Genomic DNA, 23124 nt, shown 5'->3' on the forward strand with positions numbered 1-23124 from the left:
CACGGATACGGCCCCATCTAAGAGTCAGTGGCACCGGACGGTACTGGAATATATGTCACTAGATTTCTTAATATGCAAGTTACATAGTAGGGACAAAAAGTTTAATAAAATATGGGACCCATTTATGGCGTATGCCGGTTTGGATATTTCTGCTATTTTCTCACAGGCCCTGGTATAATGCAAGCATGTCACTGCTATTTTACATATGTGTATTGTTAATTGTATCTCATAATCAAAGTGTCTGGATTTTCCATTTATTTATTTGTATTCTTGAGCCGGGTTGTTTGTTTTATTTTGTTTTGTCTATTTTGTTTTGTCCTGTTATGTTGGTTTTGTTTTGTTTAATGATGGTGTCAGTATAAAGTTTAAAACTCAATAAATACATGGAAATGCTCTTAAATATTAACTTGCATTGCCATGCTTATCATCCAGAGTTACGGATGCTCTACAGTCCTAATATTTACTTGACAGAGGTACATGTGAGACTCTGCATTTGTACTGTACCAGAAATTCTAATCTGTTTGGCTTTAATCAGCTTAATTTGCTTCTTGTTCCCGCCTGGTCATCAGAAGACCTTTTAAGTTTTTATGTATCTGTTCCTGCAGGCCAGAGAATTCTCCAGTATCAGAGTGATGTCCTCCAGACAGTTGTGTTGGTGAACCCATCAGAGGAAACTGCTGTTTCAGAGGTGAGTCACATTCAGAGAGCATACAGGAAACGAGTGCGTGGCGATGATCAAAGTGTTTGGTTCCTATTTGGAAAAGTTTTTTCATTTAAGTCACACTGAGGAGTTCTGGGCCAAAGTGTTCAATGTGATCTGAACTCAGTTTGTCTTATGAAGACCGTAGCAATACCTGCTGTTCACCAGGGATCCCAGAGTTGGAGGTCCATGCCTGTCCCAGGCTTCTCTGATTAGCATCAGTACACTTTGTCAGCTGAAGGACCACAGTGTGAGTCACAGACAGTGTGTTCATGTTATCTGTCTTTGACTGCAGATAACAACTTTCATACTAGTTTTGTTTACACAGGTCGACCTCATAGCTTTAATTAGTCACTATAAACATTTAATTAGTCCTTCACGAGTAACTTGCATCTGTAGATCAATGTGGAACTACTGCCAAGTCTACATCTACAGGACTGAAACAGCTGGTCCGTCAAGCTGCCCAAGAAACTCACAGTTTTGTGTGTTTATTCTCCTTTTAATCATTTTCCTTAGGCCTCCGGAATCTCAGCTTCTCAGCTACTTATGACTAAATCGAGACTTTAAATGTGCCTAAAATGGGTCCTGTTTGTCGCAGAAATAGAAAATACTTTTTCAAACATTCTATTTTGGGTGTTAAGTGACAGGCGCTCATTTTTAAACTGCTATATTTAGATTTGTAAAAAGGAGCAGGAGTTTTTGCAGCCTGACTGACCTTTTTTTCTTAAACTCATTTTGTTAGAGCAGCTATTTTGATTGGACATATTTAGCGTTCCATTCATCACACAGAGGACAAACTGCAGCTATTTTACTCATTTCCAGCTCCATGTAGGCTACTCTGTTCTACATTTAAGCAGCTTTGTATGATGACTTGTTAGCTCCATAGACAAAAAGGAATAATATTGAATATATTTTATATCAATTATTCACAAAAAGAAAAATATCCATTTATTAAGAAAATAAAGAACATTTAATTACTTTGTAATCGTCCTGCCTGAATTGCTTAACAAACATCTGTAAAGCATTTTTCTTTCCTTTGCTTATCAGCAGCAGTTGGCCCTGGTAGTCCAGGAGCACAGCAGTCATCTGGCTATCCGTTACTTATGAAAGAAAAAGAAAACAAGGAGCCTTTTGTGCACAAGTAGATTGTGTTTCTGGTACAGGCTAGGCCGTGACACACCCTTTCAGTTCATCCTAAAGGTGCCGTTTTAGGTCCTGTCCCTTTAAGGCTAGCTTTCCTTTCCCCCCCCGTGTCTGATTAGCTGCTTTTCACACACAGAAAGTTGGAATTGCAGGTACATGTGGGATAAAATGATCCTATAAGTGTTTGGATGTCTGCAGCTTTGAATCAGTCCATCACATGTTTGGGTACTGAAAGATTTTTCATCATCCTTATGTGCTGCCATTTGACTATTTTGTTTGTATTTCTGGTAGATTATTGATGATATAGTATTCTAAATATATCAGTTGTTGTTACAGTCGTATTACTATCCTCTGCCTAGACTCGCTCACTGATCACCGACTCTGCTGCAAATAAGTTGCTGATCCTGAGCGGCCAGAGCTCTGAGCAAGGTGGTGACATCCAACTGCAAAGTGGAGCCTTCACCTGGCAACATTTCTCCGACATCATCTCCAACCCTGAAGTAAGCTGCACGTGCGTTCACTCTAAATACTTTGTTTCAGTGTATGCATGTATAGATCAACGTGGAACTATAAAAATGATTTTGGGTCATGTTTCCCTCTTCCTGTGTTTGATTGAAGGTGATTGAAGTCCTGTCCAGGGCCTCTTCTGAGCAACCGTCGAAGCTTACCGTTTCCTGTCAGGGAGAAGGGGGCTGGACCTCCCTGGGCCAAAGCCAGGAGCAGCAGTCACTCCTAAATCTTCTGGAATACCGCCTGAACCCCGAACCCCACCTCCCCAACATGGACGGAGTCACAGAGTTTACAGAGTATGTTGCAGAGACAGTGGATGTGCCATCACCCTTTGACCTTCTGGAGCCCCCAACCTCCGGTGGGTTTCTGAAGCTGTCCAAACCCTGCTGCTACATCTTCCCTGGAGGCAGGGGAGACTCTGCTCTGTTTGCTGTCAATGGATTCAACATCCTGGTGGACGGTGGGTCTGAGCGGAAGTCCTGCTTCTGGAAGCTGGTTCGGCACCTGGACAGGATCGACTCTGTCCTGCTTACCCATATTGGCGCAGATAACCTCCCTGGCATCAATGGGCTGTTCCAGCGAAAGATTGCTGAGCAGGAGGAAGAGAGGAACCAAGACTCTGGCTCCAGCAGCAGCGGTGACTGGATGAAGAACCTTATTTCCCCCGAGCTCGGGATTGTGTTTTTCAATGTCCCGGAGAAGCTGCGGATGCCCGAGTCCACCCTTAAGGTAAAGCGAAGCATTGAGGAAGCATCTCTGACACTGCAGTACCTCAACAAGCTTGGCATCACACCAGAGCCTCTTCATAGGGTAGTAAGCAACACGATTGAACCTATCACACTGTTCCACAAGCTAGGTGTGGGAAAGTTAGACATGTATGTTCTAAACCCCGTAAAAGAAAGCAAAGAGATGCAGTTTCTAATGCAGAAATGGGCCGGAAACAGCAAGGCCAAGACAGGGATCATGATGCCGAACGGAAAAGAAGGAGAAATATCGGTCCCCTATTTAACGTCAGTCACAGCTCTCATCGTGTGGATTCCTCATCATCCAACAGAAAAGATAGTCCGTGTGCTTTTCCCAGGAAATGCACCACAGAATAAAATATTTGAAGGCCTAGAGAAACTAAAGCACCTGGACTTTCTGCGATACCCAGTGGCTACCCAAAAAGACATATCATCTGGCGCACCACCTCCCATCATAAAACAGACCAAAATAAGATCAAGAACTGATAGCAAAGAGAGTCTGAAATCTTCGCCCAAACCACATTCGAAAACAACTAAGAAAGAAGCCAGTGGACCGGAGGAAGAGTCAAAGAGCGATACCGGCAAAGAAAATAAGGCTGAAAAGAAAGAAGAGAAGAAACCCAAAAGTGAAAGTCTAAAAGCCACCAAGCAACAGAAAAACAGTGAAGTAGCCCCTGGAGTTAACAAGATGGAAAAAAAGAAAATATCAAAGGAAAAAGCTGCCAAGCAAGAGAAAGCATCAAAGATGGATGAGAAAAAAGACAAAGAGAAAAAAGAAATGAAGAAAGAGAAACGCGAGGTAAAGAAAGACGAGAACATACGAAAGGAGGAGAAGAAAGAAAGCAAAGCCAAGGAGGACAAAAAGAAAGATCCAAGTAAACCTGAACTGAGAAAAATCACAAAACCAGACCTGAAACCATTAACCCCTGAGGTGAGGAAAACTTTGCACAAGGCCAAGACTCAGGCTAAACCTAAAAGCGACAAAAATAAAGCAGTGAAGGAGGAAGTGAATGAGAAAAAACCAGTTTTAAAGAATGTGCCTGAAGAGGTTGAGGCAGCAGCTCTGGCTGACAGATCCATTGTGTCCTCACCCGAAGACCTCACTGAGGACTTTGAGGCATTGAAACAAGAGGAGCTGTCCAAACACAAGACAGAACCGATCCAGAACGATGTCATGCCTGAGCTAACAGTGCACTCTGACGCTAAAGTTTCTTCCTTAGTTTTCCCTGAGGAAAAAGTCACAGCCTCAACCACTGAGACAAAGTCTGCTTTGCCCAAATCTCCAGTCAAACAGGAAGAACAGGTGGTGGCGGCTACTCAAAAGAAGAACTACGGCGATGATGGTTCCAATAAAAAGTACGAAGAGGAGAAAATGGAAAAATATGATAAATACTCCATAAAGGATGATGTAAAAGATAGATCGAAGAAGAGCGAGAGCTCAGAGGAAGAGGGCGATGTAATCGAGAAAGCTGACCTTGAAGGGACAGAAGACGATGAGGTCCTGAAGTATAAAACTGAGGAGGTGAAAAAGGAAAAAGCAAAGGAGTGGGACACCAAGCCATCGCAAAAACCGTTACCAACTGCACAGGCAATAGCAGCCTCTGCCTCAGAGCAGTTCTCTTTTATCCAAGATGAAACCATACCCGGATACTCTGAGACTGAACAGACCATCTCTGATGAGGAGATCCATGAGGATACCGAGGACAGGATTCCACAGCTGCACTATGATGTGGGCTCTTATGACATCTCTGTTCCCGACGTTCCCGGCACCTTTGATTTGATGCACGGTATAAAGGAGATGAAGAGTTCCGCTATATCTGACGTTGCCGATGTCAAACCCAAAGCCTTTATGGGAGGTCCCGAACCTGAGCTTGCACCTTACCCCACCATCATTGCTGCTCCTCTTGCTGAAGAGGAGCACATCTCCTCAGCCACATCCATCACAGAATATGACAAACTGTCATCCTTTGCCACATCTGTAGCTGAAGACCAGTCCGTTGCCTCCGTGACAGCGCCCCAGACCGAGGAGGCTGGGCGGAACTCTCTCCTGCTGGATACCATCAACAGCATCCCCTCACGTGCAGAGGCTGCCCAAGGGAAGGACTATCTCCACTCAGCAGGAACCATCTCACCCACCTCCTCTCTAGAGGATGACAAGTGTTTTAAGTCTCCTTCCTCTGATGAGTATCAGCCCCACATCCCTGAGATCGAGGGTGAAGTGAATGTCCCATCAGTCCAGGATGAAGAAGATGATGACGAGGATGAGGATGAGGACCAGACCCCAAACGTTGACATCCCTCTGGGTAAACTTCAAGAGGGCTACGAACATGCAGCCTCCATGATGCTCCAGGAGAAGGAGAAATCGCCCTCGTCCACTTTTTCTCCTCCTCCCTTCTCCACTACACAGTACTCACCCTCACAGTCTGTCAAAGAAAACCTCTTCATTGCAGAGGGATTTAAGACTGGTGTTGAAATAAAGCCTGTATCACCCCCTCCTTCATCATTCTCCCCAGGGCTAGAGTCCCACTCCAGGCAGGAGAGTGAGGAAAGATGCCTAAGTCCGGACGATAGCACCATGAAACTTGCATCACCCACACAGTCTGTGCCTACCAGCAGCGGCTACTCTCCAACGGAGGAGAAGCCCTTTAGGACAGAAGACAGAGACGAGGCAGTGACCAGCACGAAAGCTGACATCCAGAAAACAGAGAAATCAGTCACCATCTCAGACAATACCTCCTTCATTGGTGTGTCAGGTGACAAGACCATGTTTGAAGCATCTGAAGAATCTGAGGAGGAGGAGGATGACGATTATTATGCCAAAAAGGATCTACAGCCTACCGTCAAGGCAAAGCTTATGGAGGCCAAAGAGGGTTGCTTCTTAGATGATGACTTTAGTTTTGATGCAAAATCTGCAGGAACTCAAAAGGAAGTTGTGAGCTCAGGCAAAACAAATGTGGCCTTTGCCACAGAGGAGAAACCCAAACCTCACGTGACGTATTCGAACAAAGATGAAAAAGATGACGACTTTCCAGTTAGGGTAGGGTCTCAGCCTGTTTTGAGTGATCGCGCCGAAGCTGACATTACAAAAGACAGCGCAGAAAAAGCAGATATCACTATTAAAGAGCCTGAAAAAAGTGTTCAGTTCAACCTGTACGAGTTTCCCGAGAAGGAGGGTAAAGTAAAGGCCTCATATGTAAGACAGGACACTCCCTATGTGCACGGCAAAACGTTCTCTTATAGTGACATTTACGACAGCAAGACAAGCTCAATTGACTCTGACTCATTTCGTCAGGAGTCCTTAGAGGTCCTTAAGGTGGAGAAAGACGTAGCAAAGGACAGCGCAGATCTGCTAAAACATGAGCCTCCCTTCACAGTCAGGGATAAGATGTCAGAAAACGAGGGATTTGCTGTTTCTTATGGAAAGGAGTCCTTATCGTGGCTAGACTCCAAGAGCACTCCAGCTACAGCTCAATTCGAAAAAGAGGTGAAAGAAAAGGAGACATCTAAACACAGTGAAAGTAGTCGATTCCCTTCAATGGCTGACAGACCTGAGGCATGGACCACTTCTTTGTCATCAGAAAAGGACGTCAGAGTCCCGACTGACAGCACAGAGGCCTCAGCGTCGGGTGTAGACAAGCTAGCTGCCTCGGCCTACAACGAGAAAGGTGCGTGCTTGGAGATTGATATGCGAAAGCTAACGGCGAGAGACGAGGAGGACTATGATGATGATATTGTTGATGACGACGAAGAAGAGGAAGATGACGAAGAGGAGGAGGAAGAGGATGAAGGTGCTGTTGATTCTGATATTGAGAAAGGTGCCAAAGAGAAATCTGAAAAGGAAGTGAAAAGTCCGGTCAGTGAAACGCTTGGCCAAGACAAGCCTGAGTTCATGGTTTCCATGGCTGGATATGGTAACAGCGGTCAGGGGAAGCCAGTTATTACAGGAAGCAGTTCGAGCTCCCTCACAACTGTCGAAGATAAAACCAAGGCCGACTCGTCATCGCTAACCGGAAAACCACTGGATTTAGGGGCTGCAGGTTTCTCTAGCTACTCATCAGGATTTGAATACAGCAGCGGAAGTGACGAGAAGGAGACGTTTGTGCCCAGTCAAAGCTCAGACAAAGCAAGAGAGAACTTCACCTTGAAATCAACAGACGGCAACTATTACCAGAACGACAGAGCTGATTCTGATTTTGAGAAACAAAAGACACCAGATCTTCTGAGTAAGAGATCATTGGACACAAGCTTCCAGTACACCACAACCACCGCTGCCCCTGGGTTCTCCTCCTCTTCGGCCTACAGCTACTCCTCCTCCACCTCGGGGTCTCTGTCCACCAGCCGTCAGTTCGGAGAGGAGCTGGAGACACCTGCCTCAGCCGAGCCTCTCTTTGAGTACTCCTCCTTCAAAGATGAACACTCGCCCATTACGGATTCTCCATTCTCCAGCTCCGCTGTCGCAAAAGATGACTATTTAGAAGTGACTGAGAAACAAATTACGGCTACGAGTGCAGCTGAGACTACCTCCAGTTTGGCCCGCTTCTCACCTCTCAGTCCTTTTGAAGAGGTTAAATCATTCCCCTCCCTCTCGTCCAGTACCTTTACTGATGACAAGAAGGAGCACATGACTTCATTAGGTGGACTAACAGATAAAGTCTCTCAACCTGAGTGTTTTTCTAAGCCTGAGTGGTCTGAAGGGTCCCAGCTGGACACAGCTGTTGGATTTGGGGCCACAGCAGCGTCACCATTCTCTCAACTTTCAGAGCTCTCCAAGGACAAGGAGGCAGCTAGTGCTGCTCTGTTTGGCGTCACGTCCTCGCCTCGGCCAGACATAGAAGGCAAACATTACTTTGAGGAGACCGAAAGCAGCGAAGAAGAGGACGAGGAAGCGTATATGCGTGAGATGACTCGGAGGTCTCCTTCTAGTGGCCTGGCTAGTAGCCTTTTATTTTCTGACAAGCCTGTTGCTCCACCCATCGCTGAAAAGCCAGGAGATGCGCTTCCAGATGTTCTTGGCTCCTACACTCCCTCAACGCTTCAGACCAGCAAGCCTGACACAGTGAACGGGCCCACGGAGGTCAGCACGAGTTCCATGCTCCCACCTGCAGCAGCAGTAACTGGTGCAGCTTTAGGCTCAGCCAAGCTGGTGTCACACGAGGGAGCAGCAGGTTATGTAAGGAGCTCCTATGAGTGGGAAATGCCAAAATCCCAGATGGGAATGGTGCCAGGAGACTCTCCCCCTCATTACCGTCACGATGATGAGTTTGAAGAAGAGTGCGAGATGGAGCCAGAGCATCCTGCCCGCCCGCTCTCACTCTCCTCAACTGATCAGCCGTTCCGTTCACCGTTCTACGGGGAGGAGTGCAGCCGGGGAGGGCAGGATGACGAGGACGACGATGACGACAGCGATCGGGATGCACCCATAGGAGCCACCTCCTCCTATACGAGCCGCTCCTCTCCCGGATATTCGTCTTCTGAGTACAGGCAACGCAAAGAAGACCTCTCACCTTCCTTCATCAACCCTTGCATGCGGCAACTCTCCAGTGACGAGGACGATGAGGAGCAAGGCCGCAGAAGTGATCAGTCGCAAGAGGGTGACGAGCACGACCTCTCAGTCAAGAGAAGGGCTCACAAACACGCCCATCAACACCAATCCCACAGCAGGGACAGCAGTTCTCTGCACCAAACTGGTGGGATGTCAGCAGGATTAGGCTTGGCCACGGAGGACACTCCACCCACCTCGGTCAGCGAATCTCTGGCCTCCCAGTCAGATTCGGATGCACCCCCGGGCAGTGAAGAATACCCTTCAGCTACTGTTGAAGGCAACATGGACTCAGATGAGGATGCTGACTACATGCCAGTTGATAAAGCTGCCCTAGGAGGAGGCAGCCACCACTTTAACTCCAGGAGGAGCCACGATCCTTCTCCTGCTCCCCTCATGGATCCTTCCCCACACCCCCCACGGCCAGACGTTTGCATGGTGGATCCCGACTCTTTAGACAACGGCTCCCTGAAGAAAGAGCCAAAAACTAAGAGCTTAAAGAAGACTGCAGGCAAAACCAAATCAGGATCACCAGCTAGGCGCAAGCGGTCTCCTATGCCTGTCAAACAGACGCAGTCTCCTCGTAGTGCTTCGCTGAAAAAGAAGGAGGCCGACAAGAGTTCGCGGATGTCTCGTCTTTCAGATGGACAGGGCTCCAAAGATGACGACCTGTCCAGGTCAAGCTACAACCCTGGCAAAGGGCTGACTAATGGTGTCAAAAGCAGTTCAGGTGAGCAAATGTCATTGAAAACATAACATCCTAACTCTTTACACAACACAAAAGGGAACAATGGTTTGGCCTTCTTTACCCACACAGGTTCTCAGAAGTCAGGCTCTGTGGCTGCTCCCGGCCAACCCATTTATGTGGATCTGACTTACATTCCCAACCACTGCAGTGCCAAGAATGTGGACCAAGAGTTTTTCAAACGCATTCGTTCTGCATACTATGTGGTGAGTGGCAACGATGCAGCGAGCGGCGAACCGAGCCGAGGAGTCCTTGATGCACTGTTGGACGGCAAAGCTCAGTGGGGATCAAACCTACAGGTATTATTTACGTGTGTTTTAACCCATCGATTTAAGTCATCACTGATGACCCTAACCCTGACTCTAACCTAGGGTTAGTTTTTAATACATTGTTCTCTATTAAGTTCTGGCAATTAGGGAACAAAGAATATAATCTTTCTAATTGACACACAGAAGAAACTATTCTTTTTTTCCTGACCTCCAACATGTAGAGCTAGGTTAAGGTTAATACTGGGGTTATCGACTTGATAAAAAAATATAAACACAATAATTTTCACTTTTAAATCTCAAAGGTTTGTGGTGGCATTTATTGACCACCTCAATCTCTTACTCGACCTACGTACTGAGGTGTGCAGCTGGTGATGCTTTTGTTTTCCACTAAGCCCAAATTTCCTTAAGTTGGACATCAGCCAGTGTTCTTTTGTGCCAGAAACCTGTTTGATGTCTACAGACATTTAACAATCTCTGATTGCTGTCAGAGCCAAAGAGGTGACAACAACAATCTGCGCTAGGCCGAAAACTAGATAGCCAGCATATTCTCCGTGATCCTGCTGTTCAGCGGTTGCATTCACTTCCTGTCGGGTAACATGAACAATCAGACATCAGAGTCATTTACCTCTTTGTCCTTCCAAACCAAAACGCTCAACTCCGGTGGCTTTGGCCATGTTTTATATGCGGTCTGTTAGGACAGCTGAATACTACTACAGCTGCTAGCTTCATAAATAGGTTAAAACAATTACATTTGCCAGCTTAAGTGACATCACTGAGCTATATGAGTGTAAACATACGTCATGAATTTGTACAATTGTGGTCAAAACTTGGCATGAACGTCATGGTAATTACAAGCTTTTATTGATTTGTTTGCACTGTTGTCTTTCCAGGTTTGAAGAATGGTGCAGGAGTACATCTTTAATAATCTCTAATACATTTAAAGAAGAATAATTGGGTTAGCTGAGGGTAAAAAGTACATATACACTCACACTAATATTTGGTTACTTCTCAGCAAGTTGCTTCCTGACTCAGTGGTTTTGGTAGACACCAGCAAGCTCAGGGCATAATCCTGACTGAATATTCGATCAGTTGTCCTGGCAGAATTGGTAGAGCTTATTTAGGCTACGTTGACACTAATCCGGATAAATTGGAAAACTGCAGTTTCGTCTAAAAACACTCCGCGTCCACACTATCGTTTTCAATCGTGTTCATCCACACTGAAAACGCTACGTTGCTGTGCTGCGTATGCGTGAAAAGTACGATGATTGACCTGTGTCTTTTCCGTCTGACGTTTGTTTATTTTCCGGCTCTTTGAGACGTCGCGGCAAAATGTCGAGGAAAAGTGCCGAGTTTTATCTGGAACATGTACAAACTGATATTAATCTTTAATAGGGCTTGAGAGCAAACAAAACAAATGCTGTACGATGCCGTCCGCCATCACAGTGTGGACGGAACGCCAAAACCGGAGAGAAAAAGATGCGTTTTCAAACCAAAATGTATTAGTGTGGACGTGGCCTTAAACAAGTTAGTTTGTTGGCACAGACCCAATCCTCTAACGATGGTACCCAGGCCTGTGCCATGAGGACCGTTCAAACATCCACCCAACTCCTGTTTGTTAAAGTCATTGCAGATGCGTGCTGCACAATCACTCCACACTTGAAAAAGAACAGTTCAAAGAAGCCCCAAATTACCAAGACATTATTAATGTCTACGATAAGTGTTTACAAACTTTTGACCGCAACTTCACATTATAGCAAGTACTGCTAAAACTAGACCGCACTCACCGCATCAAAGCAAAAACACAATCCTTCAAAGTGTAACAAGTTTAAAAATCTTCTAGGTACTCTCAGTTCTGGTGACTACACCTCCGCACTTTCCTTTGTGTTTCCCTCTCAGGTGACGCTCATCCCCACCCACGACACTGAGGTGACCCGTGAATGGTACCAGCAGACGCACGAGAGGCAGCAGGAGCTCAACATCATGGTTCTGGCCTCCAGCAGCACCGTTGTCATGCAGGATGAGTCTTTCCCAGCTTGCAAGATCGAGTTTTAAGATCCAGCGTTTGTCTCCTCTCTCCTCTCCTACTGGCCTCCCCAGTGTACATCGGTTTTTATTTACTCTTCTCTATAGCCCGATATGCAAACATGTATCTGCCCCAGTTATTTGTATTTGAGTCCATTTGTGTGAAACAGATCTGGGTAACTGTCTCTGTTTTCTAGATTTTTATTTATTTCTAGGGTTGTTGTGGCTATCACCATTTGTATAACAGAGTCGTTTTTTTTAATTGTTCACTGCAATCTTAATACTTTGTCGTGTGAAGGGAAGAGTTTTATTTTCTGTCCCTTAACCAGATTTTTTCCTTATTTTATATAACGCAGTGATTTTTGCCCCTTTGTATTGTCAAAACAATACTTAGAATAGGTTCTAATTGAAGCACAATTAAAGCCAACAACAAGCAAGTCAAACAAATCACGTTTGTGGTATCGGAGAAGATCTACGATATTTTCAGCTGCTCCGTTATTCACGGGCGGGTCGCCACAGACGCTAGCTCCACATTTGTTCATTTGGCATTTTCATTTCCGTTTGATTCCCTTCCTTACTGTTAGGCAGTGTGTAAATCACCACACAACAGAGTTTGTGATGAATTTCCTCTGTGTTTCCATTTCCGTCTCTTCGGGGCTCCCGCTGACGTAGAGAAACAGAAACCCAGAGGTCCACTCGGGCTTTTCAGTATATTTGCTGTAGCTATAGGGACGCTCATACTCAAAGATAATCTGTCTTGTAGTGACTTGTGCTCTTTCTAAAGTCCTTTCAAAGTGAAAACCACTTGTTCCAGTTTCTCAGTGACTGTTTTTCCTACAGTGAATTTGAGAAATCAGTTGTCTGCGTTTGTTTCTGTAGTCTTTGGTGTATTTCCAGTCAACATATCGTCACAGAGGTCATATAGAGAGCTGTAGGTGGAGGTCATGATGTAGTTTAAAAAGAATCATCTGATCTTTGGTATTTACATATTTATATCTTTACATACAGAAAATAGCACTCATTAGAGTAGAGTAACCTCATACCTGTTGCTGTGTCGATACAAAGGTTGTGTTAAAGAATGTATTCCATTACAACGATAGGAACATGTGGTTGTAAGGAGAGATTGCGCGTTCGCCTGGTTGACGGTCGCCCACATGTGCCTTTCTGTCCTGCTGTGCTGGAAGGGAAGAGAAAGTGATGGTAGAAATGTTAGGCACGCCTGTGTGCGATACATCGCTGGCTCCTCTGATGTTTTCTTGTCAGCGCACAAAAGGTCAGAGTTGTACATAGTGAGGGTAAAACGGCACCTTTCAAAGCACCCAATCAGTATTTCAGCTGCCACTCAAAGAAACACAAAGGAGTGTGCTAGACTTCAACTGGACTTGTTTTATTAATTCGCCATCATAAATTGTGCAATTTCTTTATTTTTTGTTGAATTTAGCCACAATCAACTTGTTGCATTTGATTTTGTATTAAATTTTTTCCGGCCATAGCTTGGTGGTCATTTTTGGATAGCACTTCATTACCTTAATATTAGACGTAGATGTGATTTGGTCGAGTATTATCGATGATGATTTCTATATTTTGATACTTTTTGGGGCAATTTAATAGATTTTAACCAGGAACTAAACCAACAATCAAACAGATGTAAGGACCAACAGGCCTCACCAGGGTTGCTACTTTATGATCCGCAACGAAAACGCAGATTTTCCCCTCTATGTCTCCTCGGCTCAGCTAGTGACGCGTGTTCAACAGACGCTGGTGTCATTGGCTCATATTTACTTTGAATGTGAAGATGCAGATTACCTTTACGTTCTCCGTGGAGGACTTCGATATCCGGGTTGCCTTGGTTTTTGCTGCGCATCGTACCGTACACCCGAGTCACACTCGCCAGATCGGCCTCACCGTAGCCTGAAATACATCACATCAGCTGTGTGCAGGCTAAAGTCAGCGGTTTCTTTCTTTGAATGACAGGACACAGTCTGACTGCCATTCTGTCAACAAACAACTTACAGAAGTGACAAAGATATGGAGTCGAGGGTTATATATAATTTTATGTATAATTACATTTAGCCTACAGCTGACTAGGGTAAACTTTCCTGTTAACTCTTTGCGCTGCCGGGTCATTCAGTGACGCTGACATTCCTGCGGTAAAGGAATATTATAATCACGCACTACTCACATATAAGCAAACCACTCAGACTGCCAGACACGAGGGACTCAGTTCGCTCACGTCACTACATTTTTATCTATAGTGGACTTCCTGTTACTCACATTTCTCTCAGTCAAAGCTTAACACACACACAGCTAACTGCTCTATTTTCATGTGCAAAAAAACAAAAGTTAAAAAAGTCAGTATCTGTGGCATTCATACTTATCTGCAGTGGAACGACTCATAAATCATAAAGACTGTTGGTTTCCAGTGAGCCCTGCTTGTGCGTGCATGTGTACCTTCCTTCTGAGTTCTCCTGTATCGTAATAGCTGAAAACAAACCTGACTTAACATAGAGATGCTATTTTAAATTATGCTAGTTAAGAAGCTAAGCTGCCTGGTACTGAGGAGGCACTGTGCTGTAAGGAAAGCCTCGTGATTGTTTCCTCCCTCCTTTTCTGCTTCATGGTTTTACTTCCATCTCTTGTTTTAAGTGCAATATTCTCTTTATCTCTCTTTAAACGCGTAAACAGGTCAAATAGAAAAGTGATTTATTGTTGAAAGGGAAAAGTGTGGTGAAGATCAATAAAAATATCATTTACCGAAAGAAAATGTGTCGGCTTGTCATTTTGTGTCTGCTGGGTGTTTTTTCTTCATACACTCACATGTGTTCGTACACCACTCTGCATCTAATCATGAGTAATTATTGATCACTGGCTCTCTTCCACAGTGGGTCTTTAGCCCCGCCCCTCCCTGAGCCTGGATCTGCTGCAAGTTTCTTCCTGTTAAAAGAGAGTTTATCCTTCCCACTGTCACCAAAGGTCTTGCTCATAAGTGGTGATATGATTGTTGGGGTTTTCTTTATCATTTGGAGCTATATAATTAAAACTGAATTGAAGACTTTTAGAAAACTTGACCTCTCACCTTGAGGTCACAGATTTGAACTCGTTCAAGAGTTTCAGGAGTTACATGGATGGGGTGAAACTCCAACCTCACTTCATTCTTCAGCCTCTTACTGCAGAGGGGTAAAAATTCTATTAAGTATATTTTGGATTCTCTGAACTTCGGCAGTGTTGGTATTTAAAGGTTGAACGAGCCTGATGTTGAAACAAAAAAACTACAATGTTGATAGAAACGTTACCATGGTTTATCCTCTGGGGATCATGACAGTCCAGCTTGTTTATGGGGAGATGTTTTTCAATAATTGGGAGTCGTCCTCTATGAAGACATTAATGTATTGACAATTAGTTATCTTGGCACAATAAGAAAAGGTCAGAGGATCAGTAGAGTTCATCACCAGAGAACAAAGCTTTCAGACTGCCCTGTCAAAACCTTTTATTTCGGTCTGAATCATGCTTGCGGACCAGCTCTGGCTGCCCTCTCAGTAAAAATGGGTGGAAACCACCAGATAACACCACTAATGTCAGACACAGCTTCTGAAACAACCACATCGTAATCAAACCATTAAAACCTTGGTTCATCCAGTGATGCCCCACATGATACACCCCACGTGCTGTTAAAGGGTTTCTAACTCTCAGGTGCAAAGCAGTGAGAACCGCGAGCCATGGAAACTGGTTACTGTAAAAGCTAAAAGAAATCCTAATATATTCTAATTAAATAGAGTCAGTTTGTTTAAGGCTTTACACTTTTATATGCCTTTATAAGTGATGAATGGTTAAGTTTATGAACCACTCATAGACTACTTTTCCTTCCTCGTGGCCTTAGTGTGGATTTAGCTATGTTGATTCATCTTGACACTCTGCGGTCCAGACACTGGAACAATCTGGGCTTCGTTCTGCTTGATGAACCCTTTAAAAAAAAAAAAAAAAGTTTAAGAGCCACAAAGTATGCTGGATTGGAGTGCCGAGGCCCTCCACTGGTGATAGGAGCCATTTATCAACCAAAACAAAGCAAACAGATACGGCAGTGATTCCCAGACACCGTGGAGTCTGAAGATGGTACCATCCTAGGGGAAGGAGCAGCCGGAAGCTGGAGGACAATCCTCGCTGTGAGAAGCTGATGAATGGATGCAGCAATGACATCACTCGCTGGGTCACAGGATCAGGCTGGAGAATAGAGGGAACAATAGATGTGGATGTTTCCCTTTGCTTTGGAGCTGGAAAGAACCACGTACTCCTCTGAAGCAGATTTGTGCCTAGCTGGTTACTCTAAGCCTGTTAACTGTAAACCGTCATATCTGACCTGTCAAAGGTCAGTGAATCCACAGACAGCATGATGTTCCCATTTGTTTTGGAAACTTCAGGATTTTGTCCAAATCTTGTTTTTGGAGGCAGAAGTTACCTTACAAATGAAAGTGTGGAGTTAGCATGCTAGTTAGCAAAGCTGCATTACTAAACTGCACAGGTGCAGCAGACACATATAGGCTAATTAATACCAAGTAACAGACAAATTATACTCACACAAAAGTCTGTAGCACACAGCAGGTCATAGTATTAGTCAGATAATCCAAAACCCGAAAAAGGTCCAGTTTAACGACTTGAAGTAGTGGATGAAGCCCAGCAGACTCCAACGGGGACACCAGTAATTATCATTAAAGCCTGAACTGCTCCTGTACTGGGCTGTAAGACTTTAACTACCATTGTAACATAGACTGACGTTTGGAGCCAACCTCGAGCAGCACAGAGTAAACTACAGTTTTAAATAAATCACTAATGTTTCAGGCCTTGCATGGTGATGAATGTCAGAAGATAAGTTGACGTATATAAAACAGCTGATACAGAAGCACTCCTTCAAGTTTACACTGGGTGATTTTCCTTTTTAATGCTTTGGTTTGACTGAACGGGGTGCCGAGCTAATAACTTCATCCAAATATAGTCACTTAGCTCTGGTCCTGGCTCTGCTAGAGGATAGATAGACACAACAGTTACAGGCAGGCAGGCGGATACATGAGGAACTATATTCTAGGTCCTAGAATATAGGACTTCAGGAAAATCTAATGTTCAAAAAATATCGGGTCCTTTCCAGGACGGAGGTGCAACAACTTGCCAAAGACCGATGGGCTGAACCAATGAGAGCAGAAAACATCTTTCTACAGTCAGTGAAGGTTCTCAGTCATCCAGGTCATCGTAGTCTAAGGAGCTTGGACTTCTTTAAGTTGCTTGAAGCTTTTTCTCGGATGAGAGGTGAAACATCTTCAAGCAACTTAAAGAAGTTCATACGCTTTTCTATCCAAACTCATTGGGCTGAAAATACTCTCAACAGAAATCCAAAGGAAAAATCTAAAGACAATGGCAGCAACGCAACAATGACTTTAAATACACCTCACTTCATGGACTTTCTAACACATCACCTGAACATCGCAACCCTGGACATTAACAGAACTTGGTGACTGAGAGGTCTTTGTATTCCTGAAAAGAGAAGAAGTTTTTGAAAACATTTAAGAGAGAATCGTGCTACTCTTTACCTGAGTGTGTTCATCAAACACCTGGAAATGGTGCAGATGAAATTTTTCCATTCATAAAATATCCCCATCGCCTACGTTCCTCTGCACTTCTGTTCTCCGGCTCATCACTCACAGCGCTGACCTCCACGGTGACAACATACACTGTGAGAACGGTAACTCCAGGTGTCAGGACACATCTTCTACCTTTGACACATTTACTTAGCGAACACTTCAGAGCTCATTTATTCTCAGGAAGAGACTCAGAGTCCTGGAGAGCGCTGGAGCCTCTGAACCTTCCCCCACTTTTTTTTTTTTTTTTAATTTACAACGTGCTCCATGCATAGAGAAAAAAATAATAAAGAAAACAACATTGTGTTTAGAGTGGAACAACCTGCAAGTCCTGACATCAACTTGAACACCTTGAATAACGGCTTGGCAGTAGATTGAAAGCATCTTCTTAGGTATCCAGTTTACAGTCGCTGGGGGGCCGAAGCCACCCCGGTTGTCTCAAGTCAATTTAAATTAACAGGCATTTACTAACACTAACACTATTACACCTTTTTACCACAACCAGCATCGGTCTTTTTTTTTGATTGATTGATCATACTTCATTCATCCCGAGGGAAATTGGGTTAAGGCTGCCAGCCGTGCCAGCGCCATCTTTGATGGTGCAGCAGCTCCTCTGTTGGATTGGAGCATTCGGCCTTCGTTCCCCATTTGCATGAATGATCCACACAACCACATTCTGTTCTGCAATACGCCGACAGCTTCATGTTGCTTCAATTATTGTTCTGGGAACGCATCAGTGACCATGGAGAATAAACTTCTGGGGGCACTCGCCCCACTGCCAAGCTGGGACAGCTCGTTCCTGAGTGGTCGTTAGTTTGGAGATTTAATTCTCTTTTGCTCCCAACAGTTTGGCTACATGCAACTTCAGCTTCAATGTGACTGTGTGGAGTGAAATGGAAGCTGCAGAAAGCAAAGATGACGTCCTTATATCTGAGGGATAGAACCTGCACGCTATAAGTAAGTCAGAAGGACATAAATGAACCCATCGTGCACAAAGAACATGAGCTCAAGAAGACAGCAGGGCCACACTGGTGTCACGTTTTTTATTCTGCACACACAGACAGGTCAGAGTTTCCCAAACTCACAGTCATGGATTTCACAGTACTCACAGTACTTTGTGATGTAACATGAAACCGGACTGATTGAACACGCAATTGCACATCAGCATCCTCGACTACCTGAATCAAGCGTGTGCGCCTGCCTCCACGCACACGGCTGCTACATAACTGGTCGCCACATTAAAAAGCACACAGAATGTAAAATGCCCCTCCCGTTTGTTCAGTGATGACATAAAAGATTAGCTTTCGGATCCTTCCTGCATCACGTCGTGACTTTACAAAAACACAAATATACACAGTAGCTGTGGTACAATTCCATATCCGATGTGTGGGTATTAAAAATACAGACTTTTGTTTTTAGATGCCGTTTCAAAATAAATATTTCCTCTATCATTTCCTACTGATTATATTAACTTTGTAATGAGGCTTGAGGACTTTGGCAGTAAGCAGTGCACACACGGTTTGACCTGGAGACTGAACACTTCCACTCAGCTTCAGCCTCTTTAAAAATCAAACATGCAGTGCCACGGACGCCCGGCACCGGAGGGACGCTGCAGATTGACGAAAAGCAGAAGATTTGCTGATTGTATTTTTCAGAGTCTGCGTTTGATCTTTTAGTTCCTGTACTGAGGAACAAACAGAAAGCTCGCTGATCGCTAACGATCATTAGCCACACCAACATGCCCTGAAAGCTGGTACTGTGAGAGTAGATATACATCCAGCACACGTAACACAATTTAAAGCTCCGTTAATCAGTAACTTTATGGTCACAATAAATCAAGAAAAAAAAGAAAATCATCTTGGACAATTTTCTGCAGCTTTTCAGCCTCATTTAGCTCAAGCTTTTAGCCTAATAGCACATTTAAGACCCCGTGTCTACAATCATTCAAACAAAGGCATTTATAACAGCGAACAAGTGACAGTAACAAAAAGCTTTTCTATTTAGCTTGACCTTCTCCAAGCTGTCCCATCTTCACCTGTGGATGGACTGAACCAGAGGGCCGAGCAGGCGATGAACAGCATGTACGGCACTGTCATCTGATTCTCCAACACAGAGCTGCCCGAGATCACTCATCAGAGTCACAAGAGAGAAAAGGGAAGGCCTGGATAGTTGTAGCTCAGTTCAATACTACGCTGTTCATATTAATGATGAATGCTGGAACCACAGCAGTTGCCCCAGTGTTGCTCTACGGCTCGCCCATGTTAGTGCGTCCAGCCTCCAGGGGCGTCTCTTGATGTGGGAGGCTTTCTGGACTGTCCATCCACAACTCCATGGACTCATGGGTGTCAAAGAATTCGTCAGGCCCCTCTGGGGACTGGGGTGTCTGGGAGCTGGAGCCTGCCTCGCTGCTGCTCTCTCTGAGCTCCAGCAGCACAGGCAGGGAGCCCGGGAGGCAGTAACCCTCCATCCGACCCAGAGAGAGTTCAGCTAAAGCCGAGCATGGAGGTCTGAGGCTGGGATCCGAGGGATCGGCAGCTAACGAAGGCCCCTCTTCCACCTCCAGCGGTGGCGCAGGGTTGTCGGGCTTCTGGTCGGTGACTGCACACGGCTCCGGATCATCTTCTGGTGAGTTATTTGGAGTCAAAGGGACTTCGGCGAGGTTTGGAACAGCAGAGTCGGTTGATTCGTGGGCTGGTGACGCAACCGCAGGTGCCAGCTGAGCAGAAAGGTTTTGAGATGAGTGGGTTTCCTCGCTGCTCTGAGGAGTGAGGGAGATCTTATCGCTGAAGCTGAACCTCGGGGAGGTGTCAGCCGTGGTGGGAGAGGAGGGCCCAGCGCTGGATACGGTACTGGATGGACCGCTGCTGTCTGCAGGGACAGAAAAGAAGGTCTGATCTGCAGAGGAAGCCTGTGCACACTGGTTCTAGGGATCACTCCTCATCAGCCTGGGTGACTGCTGTGGTTTGTATTTAGCAGTTTTCAGATTACAGTTGCTAAGGCTATGCTAACATCTCTGTCTCTCCTCCACAGCATGTCTTTATCCTGTCTTCCTTCTCTCACCCCAACCAATCACAGCAGATGGCCCCGCCCCTCCCTGAGCCTGGTTCTGCCGGAGGTTTCTTCCTGTTAAAAGGGAGTTTTTCCTTCCCACTGTCGCCAAACTGCTTGCTCATAGGGGGTCATATGATTGTTGGGTTTTTCTCTCTATGTATTATTGTAGGCTCGACCTTACAGTATAAAGCACCTTGAGGCGACTGTTGTTGTGAGTTGGTGTTGTGTAAATAAAATTAAACAGCAAAAGGGTAAAATTACGCTAATGGCTAAGTTAGCCAGTAGCCAAAACAACTGCAGGTAAACCACAATTGTCATAACAATCGTTTAATATATGTTTTTTTAATAAAGCCATGAAAGTGGTAAAAAAACAAAGAAACAGTTAAATATTATGAAGACCAAGAAAATTAGACGCAACATGAACACTTAGGTTCATCGTGTAAAAGGGGCAGACTTAGAAGGATGCTAATTTTTATCTGTTGTTCCTGTCACACTCATTGCTCAATATATAAATATCATTACTACTGATACTACCAATTTCTATAGTTTTAAATAGTCTATTTCCTCCTTGCTGTTCACATGCATCACAAATGATTAAAGTTTTATTTGAATCCAAGTATATCGACCCTGAAAAACCCACATGGGTGGGTCACTGGTCGGTTCACTGGGTTCTGCAGTCTTTATTTATCACAAAAATAGATAAATACAAAGACAGACATAAACTGTGAGCTTAGTTTAAAACAGGCTGTAAGGGACAACTTGGCTTCCATAAATAATCCCCAAACGTCTGGAAGTGACACAGCAGAGAAACCTAGAAATGTCAGATCCTGAGAGATGGAGGATGTGCTGCGATACTCACACCAAGGAGGCCTGTCAGAACGAGATCTGAGCGAGATGGAGGAAGAGAGGACCCTTTGAGGGATGTACGAGTCTACTGACGGCTGGCTGTGTGCACCAAACATGGCTGACAAAGCTACAAAGAGACGGAGGGATCGCAGGTCAGGCTGAGCGTAGTCAGGTGTGGCTACGATGTCTATAAATACAAACAGGAGTGTGTCGGTTTGTGTGTCTTACCTCTGGTGGTCCTAGTGTGTGGATCCCCCGCGTTCTGGCACACGCTGGTGAGGAACTCGCTAACCTGTTTCAGAGACAGTGAGTTGTGCAGCGTCTCCAGAGGATAGATGGAGGGCACCATGGAGCATCCTTCAAAGCCTGCGGCAGAAGAGAGATAGGAAGCCAGCAGGCCCATCAGCCCTGAGTCTGCCCAGGGAGTCAGAAGAAGAGCAGGCAGAACCACTTCAGCTGACACCCAACACCACTGCCCCCAACGCCACCCATCACTACACCTAAAAAAAAAAAGTGCTCTGAAATCCTGCTCCTGCTTCAGTACAGGCTCTAACCCCGTGTGGACTCCCGCCAGCCTCCGTGGTATTTCGACCCAGGCAAGTTGCAAAAAACCATGCTGGACGCCAAGACAACATGACACCATATCAAAAACAGAAAGAGTCTACGTATCTCAGACGTCTCGCGGGATTTGCAAAAGCAAGCAGGTCGCAAAAAATACAGAACGTCAGCCCTTCTGCTCAGTCCTGTTACACAGCTGCGACAGCAGCACGTTAGCAGTCAAAGCCGTCCAGACCGCAGCTCAGCCCCGACTCGTCATCCAAGGCGCTTCATCCGCTGTTAGTTCACAACCAAGCCGCAATTCACCAGAGCCGTTCACAATCACAAAGCATCAAACTGCAGCCTGCCTCGGCCTTCCACAACCTCCACAGAGGGTGTTCGTACTGCGCTCAGCTGCACGGGCTGGGGGGAGGGGGTGGTGAGTGTACGCCACATGTACAGCAAACAAGCAGGAATCACATGCTGGTTAAGGTCAGGTGGAAGGGCGTCTGGCATTCCCACGAACCCGAACAGCTGACCCCAAACGCACACGTGTGGCGGTGGTCGTGTGTTGTGATGGCACATGGAAACCTGAACAGACAGTGCAGTACAAAGAGGGTGCTGCACAGGCCTGCGCCGTCAACTCACCTGTGGGAAAGTCTAACAGTGTTGCTGCTTATTGGAGTAAATCTGGTGACTGACCAATGAGAGGACAGTGACCAGAGGCCCACGAGCTGACACTGAGACTACACAACTTACTGAGAGGAGGGCAGGCTGGCATATGGCAATCGCAGTGCTAACTGTTATTAACATACACGAGAGATTATTTAGGGCTGTTAGGTGAAACCTTACTTTTAACTTGTAGTTTCAGCTAAATTGGAAAAAATGTGATATTATTCTAAAGAAAAAGGCAATCAAAACCTGAGAGGCAGCAACCACCTCAGAGAGGAAGGACAGTAGCTGCAAAACAATGATGCCCCCCACAAAACCCCCGACAGCTCACACGACTCCAGCTTGCAATCTGCATAACCACAGAAACAGGCAAGCATGCAGAAACATCAAGAGGCAAAGCATGAGAGTCAACCACAGAACAAGCACAGTCCCAACTAAACCGCGAGCTGTGGCTGTAACAGAGCATGAGGCTGGGGTATGGAGGGCGGGGCCAGGGGCTGACCGTGGAGGTACTCTAGGGGATCGTGGCCGGAGATGAGCCAGTTTCGGAAGAGGCGGAGGTGGTAGGAGCACTGGTGGAGGTGGTGGGCCAGTGCCTGGTCCAGAGAGAGGTGGCGGCCCAGGCTGAGGTCGGTGGAGAAACGCCTCAACAACTGGGCCACGTGGTGCTCCTCCAGGGGCTCTAAAGAAGAAGAGGGAGAGCGAGAAAGGACAGAGCAGTGG

The 23124-nt window shown here is 45.5% G+C and overlaps 2 protein-coding genes across 10 annotated transcripts in view; one reads left to right on the top strand and one right to left on the bottom strand.

The window, feature by feature from the left end:
* map1aa (microtubule-associated protein 1Aa) overlaps positions 1–14435 on the top strand; it is a 59821-nt gene extending 45386 nt beyond the window's left edge. For both annotated transcript variants that reach the window (XM_085277183.1, XM_085277190.1), the window contains 5 exons: positions 606–688; positions 2203–2343; positions 2462–9365; positions 9453–9679; positions 11546–14435. In XM_085277183.1, coding sequence (XP_085133309.1) covers positions 606–688; positions 2203–2343; positions 2462–9365; positions 9453–9679; positions 11546–11701 — 7511 coding nt within the window. In that variant the 3' untranslated portion in view covers positions 11702–14435. The remainder of the gene's footprint in view (positions 1–605; positions 689–2202; positions 2344–2461; positions 9366–9452; positions 9680–11545) is intronic.
* Positions 14436–18324: 3889 nt separating this feature from the next.
* The window catches only part of ppip5k1a (diphosphoinositol pentakisphosphate kinase 1a), a 30152-nt gene continuing 25352 nt past the window's right edge, over positions 18325–23124 (bottom strand). For 5 of the 8 annotated variants that reach the window (XM_085277265.1, XM_085277259.1, XM_085277250.1 and 2 more), the window contains 3 exons: positions 21421–21558; positions 21206–21319; positions 18325–20163 (listed from right to left, as the gene is read on the bottom strand). In XM_085277265.1, coding sequence (XP_085133391.1) covers positions 19541–20163; positions 21206–21319; positions 21421–21558 — 875 coding nt within the window. In that variant the 3' untranslated portion in view covers positions 18325–19540. Of the gene's footprint in view, positions 20164–21205; positions 21320–21420; positions 21559–22903; positions 23084–23124 lie in introns of all 8 variants that reach the window. The other 3 variants (XM_085277226.1, XM_085277219.1, XM_085277209.1) reach the window with 1 other exon arrangement.

Source organism: Mchenga conophoros, linkage group LG1 (genome assembly GCF_057382185.1).
Source record: "Mchenga conophoros isolate Kocher_MC1m ecotype Shallow Benthic linkage group LG1, M_conophoros_male_GT1.1, whole genome shotgun sequence".
Classification (NCBI taxonomy): Eukaryota; Metazoa; Chordata; class Actinopteri; order Cichliformes; family Cichlidae; genus Mchenga; species Mchenga conophoros.